The sequence below is a fragment of the Terrapene carolina genome, unplaced genomic scaffold (assembly GCF_002925995.2).
Source record: "Terrapene carolina triunguis isolate 2854851 unplaced genomic scaffold, T_m_triunguis-2.0 Scaffold33901, whole genome shotgun sequence".
In the NCBI taxonomy this organism is placed as follows: domain Eukaryota; kingdom Metazoa; phylum Chordata; order Testudines; family Emydidae; genus Terrapene; species Terrapene triunguis.
This window is the reverse complement of record NW_020698252.1, coordinates 1-8,665: the sequence shown is the minus strand read 5'-3', so window position 1 is coordinate 8,665 and position 8,665 is coordinate 1. Positions and strand designations below refer to the sequence as shown.

The window sequence follows — 8,665 nt, the reverse complement described above, 5'->3', positions numbered from 1 at the left end:
TACAGGAGTGCAGGGAAGTGGGAGCCAGAAAGGGAAGTGAACAGCGCGGTGCGGGAGGAGGCCAGGCACAGCAGAGAGCACCACAGCCGGGGTGATAAACCCGATCCGCCGGGCGGGCGGCGCTGGGTCCCTGCCAGGCCCAGGCCCAGGGGGACTTCGAGGGGGCTCGGGGACAGCGAAGGCGTGAGGGAGATCTAACCACAAGTGCCGGAGTGACAGCTGTTCGGGGGCGGGAACGGGGTACCAGGGTGCAGCGCCCCACCTCCAGGCCCGTTCGGAACAGGCCCATAGGGGCTGAAAGTCAGGCCTGTCTGGCAGCCGCTTGGTGGCCCCGTGTGGGTCTCAGCCCCGTTCCTGGGGGGGCAAAGCGCCCATGTCACATGAACCACCATCACGGCTGGTGCTAACTGGCCCCTTTGCCAGCCGCCTCCGCAGAGAGGCCAGAGCCTGCCTGGGCCACGGAGCCCAAGCCCCCTCCACTTGGGCCGTGCGTGAGGGGAGCCTGCCGTGCCCAGCCTGGGCTGCTCAGCTCCGGAGATGTGCAGAAGCTGCCAGTCTGGGGCAGGCTGAGCCTGGCCAGGGGCCGTGCCCGTCTTCCTGGGCCTGGAAGGCTGGACGCTGCAGTTCGCCTGGGGCCACATCCCAGGAGGCCCCAGTGCCCGGTGGACGTCGTGTCCCAGGAGGGCCCAGTCATAGCACGATCCCAGGCAGGGTCCCCCTTGCCCAGGGTGCCCGCCCCAGCCATGCTCCATCAGGGCAATTCCTGGAGTGGGCTGTTCATTGCCTCTCCCTGCCCCACACAGGACCCCGGCCTGGCTGTGATGCAAACTGCAGTGGGAGCAAAAGTCTGGCTCTGGGATCGTGCCCCCCAATCGCTCCCCCATGGCAGCTGTAAGGATCACAGCCCCCAGCCCATCCCCCCAGCTCGGTTCCAGGCTTCCTGCCATTGTCACGGGGTCAGCGGGTGGCTCTTCTCTGCCTGGGGTCAGGGGCCCATGGCTGGCAAAGCTACTTCCTTCCCGGCTCACCCTACAGCCCTGGGCCCCCCAAGAGACCCTGCTGTGGGCCACAGGCTCTGGGCCGGGGCGGGGCTGGGCATGATTGGTCCCGTCTGTGGCTGCAGCTCGCCCGCGGCTCAGCGGGACCCGCTCCCTAGGGCAGGCGAGCCCTGAGCTCCCAGGGGCCAGCTCCCCTCGCCCTCTGACCTCCCACCCGCTGTCTGTCTGTCCGTCTGTCTTGAGATCCCCTCCCCCCCTTTGGGAGACCCTCCGCACCCTCCAACTGCAGAGTTAGCCCCACAGCAGAGCTTCCCATTCTCTGACCCTCCCTGCCGGTTCCGCCCCCCAGCCGCAGGCGCGGTCAGGTTCCCATCCCAGCCTGCACGAGGGCAGCAGAAGGGCGACCCCTGGATGGGGCTGGCCCAGGGGATGCAAGCCCTGCCCTTCTGCAGGTACAGCATGTTACAAACCCCACCCTGCCAGGTGCATGGCCAGCCCCACTGGTGCCCAGCGCTGCCCCTACGAGGCCTGGGTTCGTCCCCACCTCAGCGCTCGCTCGCTGGGCTGCTCTGGCCGTCCCAGGCCCCAGGCTGTCCCCCACCCCACCCTGCGATGTCCTCCATGCAGCCTGTCCTGGGGAGCGGCCGCCTCTGAGCTGGGGTGAGGGCTCCCGCGTGAGGCTGTGGCCTGCAGGCGGGCGGGGGGGGGGCTGCCACAGCTCCCCATAGCTCTCCAGCCCACGTGGCTGGGGCCCAGAGGCTAACGGACCAGCCTTCCCAGCCCTCAGGGGAAGGCGTCATCAGCCCACTTTACAGGTGGCTAAACTGAAGCCCAGAAGTCAGTCAGCAGAAAAGCTGGGGCCAGAGCCCAGGAGTCCTGACTGCCTCCCCCACTCGAGCCCTCTCTCACCCAGAGCCAGGGCAGAACCCAGGAGTCCTGCCCACCCCCCCCTCGCCTGCTCTAACCCAACCCCCTCCCACCCAAAGCTGGGGATAGAACCCAGGAGTCCTGGCGCCAAGCCTGCCGCCCTCACTGCTAGACCAGGTTTCCTGCCATGACCCCAGTGACCAGCTGGGGGAGCCAGGAACAGCAGTGAGATTCTCCATGTGCCTACTGGGGGCAGGTTACAGGAGCAGGTAGATGGGGGGGGGGGGGACAGGGCAGAGTCCCGGGGACCCGTGGTGCACAAATCCTGTTCCCCAGGGCGGGGGCGTCAGAGGCTGGTTTTTGCAGCCCCGGGCCCCCAGCCAGCCGGGCGCTCGCCCAGGCGGGGCGGTGCAGTGGGGGGGGGGGCGCTTTGCGGCTGGCCTGGCTGCTGACTTTGACAGATGAGCCCAGGGAACGTCCCGTTCAGGCCTGTGCGTTCCTGGCAGGGCCGGAGGTGCCTGCTCAGCCCTGCTGCCTCCCTCGCATTCCTGGCAGGGGCCAGGGCTTCCCGGCTCCGAGCGGGGGCTGCCTGGCTCTCCTGGGGCAAGACTGGGCTGAGCCCCCCCACCCCCAGTGTCCCACATGCCCAGCCAGCCTCCCAGATTGGCTCTGCAGAGAGGTGCCCCTACAATCCTGGGGGGTCAGGCTCAGGGGTGCTGGCACGTGTGTATGAGGTGTAGGGGGGAGGGCAGGAGCACGGGTGCTGGCAGAGCTGGTGTCCCACTATGGTCCCTCCCCAGTTCATCCCATTCCCCGTGAGGCAGGACACCCCCCCACCCCCTCCGTCGGTGCCCGCAGAGGGACCGGCCCAGACCGCCTTGGGTCAGGGGAAGCCGCACAGCCGGGCCCGGCTAGTGCAACCAGCCAGCTCCCCTGGGCCTGACAGACACCATCGAGCTGGGGCTCCAGCCCCACCTGAGGGAGCGGCAGAGACCCAGTGCCCTGGGGGTGCCGTGTGGCCCCCTGGGCTCAGTCCAGGAGGGATCCCCAGGGGAGCAGCACTCCCCCACGCTGCAGCAGAGGTGGGAGATGCCGCTGCTGGGGGGCTGGGCAGCCCTGAGCCACCGCGGTGCCCACACGGGATCCCAATTGAACCTGTCGATGCAGCGCCCCTGCCCTGCAAGCTCCCCTACTCCCAGAGCTGGCCCTTCCTCCGCACACGAGCCCCCCCCACTCCAGGGGCTGGCCCTGCCTCCCCCCAGGGCCCACGGGCGTCACCACGCAGAGGGCAAGATACACAGGCTTTATTACAAAGAGTAGAGCTCTGGTGACGACACCCTGACAGGGAGCCCCCCCACTGTGTGTGCGCGAGGGGGACGGGGGGGCAATGCCCAGCTGTGTGAGCTCCCCCCACCCTTCGGTAAAGGGCAGCTCCTCCCCACCCGTGGCTCCGGGGACGAGGCCCCCCAGGGTACAAGTCTCCGGGCTCGCGGGGATGGGATCTGCTCCTCGGATGTGGCTCGGGGCCTCACCGCAGGGGTGGAGAGAAGGGGGCAGCTCCGAGTCCAGCTCCCTGGGGCTCAGGGCTGGGAATGGGGATGGGCCAGTGGTTCTGCTCCCGGGCTTTTCGCGAGCCAAGGGTGGGGGCACTGGGAGGTGGGTGGGGCTGGGGGTGCCACGCTGCTGCAGGGGTATCACCCCCCCCAGGGTTCAGTGCAACCATTCCGTGCTTCCCCCTCACCCGACTCAGGCTGGCGGGCGGCAGAGACCCTTGGCGGGGGGGAGGGGGTGTTTTAAGTGTCTTTGGAGGCCCCGCTGGGAGGGCTGGGTCCACACACAGCCCCCGGGGTGTTGCTGGGCTCAGTGGGGCCCCCCCTGCAGGGCCCCGTTCAGCCCCCGGCTGGGGCGTGTGTGGGAGGGGCCGATGCCCGGAGGAGAAGCAGGATGGTCCGGCGCGCAGGTGGATGCTGGTCCCTCAGTAGGCAGGGGGCCGGTCAGCCCCGCGTGCTGCTCATGCGCTCACCCAGCAGCCAGTACGTCCGCATCTTGCCCTTGCCCTGCGGGAGGAGAGGAAGCTCAGGGGGGGATCCCGGGGTGCTCCCCCCATCCCCATGCAGGGCCCCAGGCAGCCTGGCCTGGGAGCGGGGTGCAGGCCAGGGGCAGAGTCCGCTCCGACAGGTGTTAGGAGATGTGGCAGGGTCGGGGGCAGCCCAACCCAGGCGGGGCTCGAGGGAGGGAGCGTGGGGGGGGGGGGCAGCTGGCTTTGCACAGGAACAGGACTCCATGGGGAGGGTACTAGTGCCCGGGGGAAGACAGTGGCGGGGGGACTGATGAGGCTGGTGCGGGCAGGGGGAGGCCATGCTTCCATCACCTTCATCTCCACATCCCCACGCAGCTCCAGCTCGAAGCAGCCGACCTCCTCCAGGACGCTCTTGGTGGCCGACGACAGGTGGATCTTCAGGGCTGGAACCACAGACAGGGGGCTGTGGGTAGCGCGGGGACATGGCCCCCCTGCCCGCAGAGACCCAGCCCCCTCCAGCTCCCTGCAGCCACCTGCCCGGCCTCGGCTCAGCTCCTGCAGAGGACGACTGGCCCCGTCCAGCCAGCTCCAGCCCCCCCCTCCACTCTGCTGGCCCCCCTGCTCCCCAGCACCCCTCCCCCCTCCCCACCCAGTGCTCCCCTCTGTCCCCCATTTGCTGGCACCACCCTCCCGCCGCAGTGCCCCTCTCTGCCCCCCACACCTCAGCCCTGTGCCTGGCCCCTTTACCTTCCCCATTGGACTCCATCCGTGAGGCCGTGTTCACCGTGTCCCCAAAGAGGCAATAACGGGGCATCTTCAGACCGACCACCCCCGCGCAGACCGGGCCTGGGACAGGAGAGAGAGTGTTGGGCACCCCACTGCAGGCTGCGCCCAGGGCTGACCCCTCCCCTGCCCGGATCACATACATTCGAATCAACCAGCCCTTGCACTGATAGTGCTGGGCTTGTGCAAAGGGCCTCGCACGCTAGCGGCTCCCTGGGTGCGGCTGGGAAGGTCCCCAGCCAGCCGGTGGTAGAGCTAGGAATGGAACCCAGGAGTCCTGGCCCTCAGTCTCCCCCCCCCCCTCAACCACTAGACCCTGTGACGTTGCACTCCATATGCGTTATGGAAATACGCTGATGAATATGACATCACTGGAATTTGCTTTACACTAAATACCCCTTGTATGCTGCCATTAGAAAGCTTGTAATCTACTAAGTGTGTTCATCCTATTTGTTCGCATGTCTTATTTCTATGTCTGGAGTTGGGAGAGTAAGATATAAACTTGTATCACGGATGGAAACGTATTAAGTGGAGGCCATTAAGGATGCTCCAGAAACAATCCGTTGTAAATATCCTTAGTTACTTGAAAGCCTTCCTGTGTACATGTGGGGCAGCCCATGGGGAATGGAGACTAGGGGTCTTACAGTGACATGTGACCATGTCACACGATACTAGAATCCATCTTAAATCTGGTTCTTTTCCATTTAGAAGCAGGGGTGGGGACCCAGAGAAACAAAAGAGTCCCGCCTTGTGCCAAAGCTATAAAACGGGAGTGGAGCAGGACAAAGGGGGCGGCCAGTCATGAGAAAACCCCTGCTTACCACCTGAGACGGCTGCTGGAACTAACAAGGACTGTACCAGGGGAAAGGATTGGGCCCAGACTAGGAAGGAGTCTAGTCTGTGAAAGAAGCTGATTGGAACAGCTCTGAGGGTGAGATATTACCTGTATTCAGTTTCTTAATGCATTAGGCTTAGACTTGCGTGTTTTTGCTTTATTTTGATTGGTGACTTACTCTGGTCTGCCTGTTATTACTTGAAACCATTTAACTCCTAATTTTTATACTTAATAAAATCACTTTTGTTTATTAATAAACCCAGAGTAAGTGATTAATCCCTGGGGGAGCAAACAGCTGTGCATATCTCTCTATCAGTGTTATAGAGGGCGGATAATTTATGAGTTTACCCTGTATAAGCTTTATACAGAGTAAAATGGATTTATTTGGGGTTCAGGCTCCCAGGAAGGCAGAACACTGGGAAAGTCCCTGTTAACTGAGAAGCCCCTGGGCTGAGTGAATCTCAGTTTCAGTGAACTGCAGAGGGGCGTGGCCCAACCTCTGGGTCTGTGCTGGAGCTGACTGGAGTGTCTAACTCCGCAAGAGAGGAGTGGAGGGGCACCTGTTCTGGCAGGAGGGTTGTTCTCAGTGGTATCCCAGCTCATCGAGTGACAGTCTCGAGGGGAGTCTCTGTGACCGAACCCGTCACAGACCCCACTCCCTTCCCAGAGCGGAGATAGAACCCAGGAGTCCTGGCTCCAAGTCCCATGCAAAGGGCCCAGTCTATTTAGGGTCAGAGCGAGACAGGCTCTTGTAGAGCGGCATGGCAAGGGGAGGGGCAGGAGGGGGCTTCTGCCCCGTAGAGGTACCAGGTGCCATTGCCGCCCTTGGCCCTCTGTGCACCCCAGTGTGTGCATGGGGGGGGTTACCCTAGGGGCTCCCTGCAGCCCATTCCCTGGCACTGCCTGGGGCCACGCTGTGCTTGCTCAAGGCCCTCCCAGCCGCGCCCCCCTCCCCCTCCGCTCACCGCTGTGGATCCCGATGCGCAGCTTGAGTTGCTGGTCTGGCCGGTGGCGGATCTTGAAGGTGCGCACGGCGTCGAGCAGGGCCAGCGACATGCGGGCCACCTCGCAGGCGTGCAGTTTGCCGTTGCGCACCGGCAGCCCCGACACCACCATGTAGGCGTCGCCGATCGTCTCCACCTGCAGGGGAGGGGGGAGCACAGCCCTGGGGCAAACCAGCCGCACACGCTGCCCCCACCTCCCCGGACACCTCTCGCTCTGGGCCTTGTTGTGAGGCTTGAGCCATTGGAGCAATGGGGGGGGGCATATGTGTCCAGGCAGCTTAAGTGTGTGTGTGTGTGTGCACCCTCGCACGTGTGTGTGTGCACCCTCGCACGTGTGTGTGTGCACCCTCGCACGTGTGCACGCCTGTGCCCAGGCAACCTCAGCAGACCAGGAGCGTTGCACTCGGCTGACGCGCCCTCTTGCCTCTGGCCATGAGCTGCCCCCATCTGACAGGGTCTGGAGGAAACTCCTCCTTACCCCAGAACTGCCCCTTCCTCCCAGCGACAGGAGACTGGTCTGGGCAGGCCTGGCAGCGCCTCTGCTCCCTGGCACTGGCCCTCGGAGGGCCTGGCAGCGAGTGTGGCTAGGGGCAGTGCCAGCCCCTCTCACAGAGCAGCAGGGGCACGGCTGGGGGGCACGGAGCTGCAGAAGCTGCCTCCGGAGTGAGGATTTCCAGAGCCAGCCAGCAGGGGGCGGCCTCCGCTCCAGGGCAGAGCTGGGGGCACTTCACGGCAGTGGCGTCTCCACCAGGGCAGCAGCAGGCCGGGGGGCTGTCCCGGGGCGGGGAGCAGCTATTTGTTCGTGCCAGAACCGGCAGTCTAAGTGGAGGCCAGTGGAGGCCAGATCTCTGCGCCCCCGGCAGCCCCCCCGTCCCCCCCCCCCCCCCCCGCCCCCCCCCCCCCCTCCCCTTGTAGACGTCGAAGTTGTCGATGATGGCGTCGAAGCAGGTGTACAGGTCGTTCAGCAAGGTCACAACCTGCAACGCACGCAGCGGGGGGAGGGGGAGGTGAGAGGCTGCGGGGGCTCGGCCTGGCTTGATCCCCCACCCCAGGGCAGTGAGCGCTCCCCCCCTTATGAGCCAGCCCCAGGGAGGAGGGAGATAGGCGGGGAGGGTGGGGGGGGGGGGCAGTGCTGAGCCCTCCCCCTGGCCGCAGGCTCCTGCCCAGGGGGCCCGGGCTGCGCCGTCCCTGAAGCAGTGATGCAGGCAGGGCACCTCGGAGACGGAGCCTGGCAGCTCTGCCGAAGCAGAGGCTGTGCCCGCCGGTGGGGGTGGGAGCCAGGGCTCCAAGCGCCACCAGCTTTGAACCCCGAGACGGGGGCCCTGGCCAGCTCCAAGCGCCGCCAGTTCTCTCCTGCCGCCTTCCTCCTCCCCGGCACTGCAACCACAGGCAGGAGTCCCCTCCCCAACCCCTGGGGGCTAGACAGCAGCTGTGCCCGGGGGGCTGGGACAGAGACCCCAGGGGAGCACCACAGATCTCCCCCAGTGACCCCCGGGGGCTCTCACCCCGCCCCCCGGTTACCTGCATGGGGGGGGGCTGCTCTCACCCCGCACTCCCGGTTACCTGCATGGGGGTGCTCTCTGCCGACAGGGCTGTGAACCCCACGATGTCGCTGAAGTAGATGGTGACGTTGTCGAAGGCCTCAGCCTGCACCGTCTCCCCGCGCTTCAGCTGCTCGGCCACAGAGCTGGGGGACAGGGAGAGCAGGGTGAGGGATGGGGGCAGAAGGGGCCTGGATGTCCAGGTGTTTGGGGGGCTGGGGGAGGAGGAGCGGGCCCCCATAGCACTGGGGGGGCTGAGGGTGGAACCTGGGTGCCAATGGGGCAGTCTAGGATCTGGTCTCGGGCACGAGGCCCTCGGGAGTATGGGGGGTTAAGGAGCCTGCCTGGGGCGGGTGGGTCCGGCCCATCACTCACTGGGGCAGGATCTGGTAGAGCAGGGCCTCGGCCTTGCGCTTCTCCTCCAGGTAGGCCTGCGTCCGCTCCTCCACCAGCTCCTCCAGGTTGTTGGCGTACTGCTCCATGCGCGACAACAGGTTGTCCAGGATGTTGCTGGTGTTTTCCCTGCAACGCACGGGGCCGTGAGGATGCTGGGCCGCGGGAACGACCCTTTCTCCCACCCTCGCAGCTCCCTCTCCTCCAGACCTCACGCCAGCCAC

At 65.6% G+C, this 8,665-nt stretch overlaps 1 protein-coding gene across 1 annotated transcript; it reads right to left on the bottom strand.

Moving 5' to 3' along the window:
- Window positions 1-3,154: 3,154 nt before the first annotated feature.
- LOC112109524 (atrial natriuretic peptide receptor 1-like) lies at window positions 3,155-8,570 on the bottom strand (the record flags this gene model as incomplete). The annotated part of the gene is made up of 7 exons (XM_026663701.1): window positions 3,155-3,922; window positions 4,237-4,328; window positions 4,633-4,731; window positions 6,469-6,643; window positions 7,416-7,484; window positions 8,071-8,194; window positions 8,424-8,570. Coding segments are annotated over 7 exons (769 nt in total), but the record flags the coding sequence as incomplete, so codon positions are not given.
- Window positions 8,571-8,665: the final 95 nt, after the last annotated feature.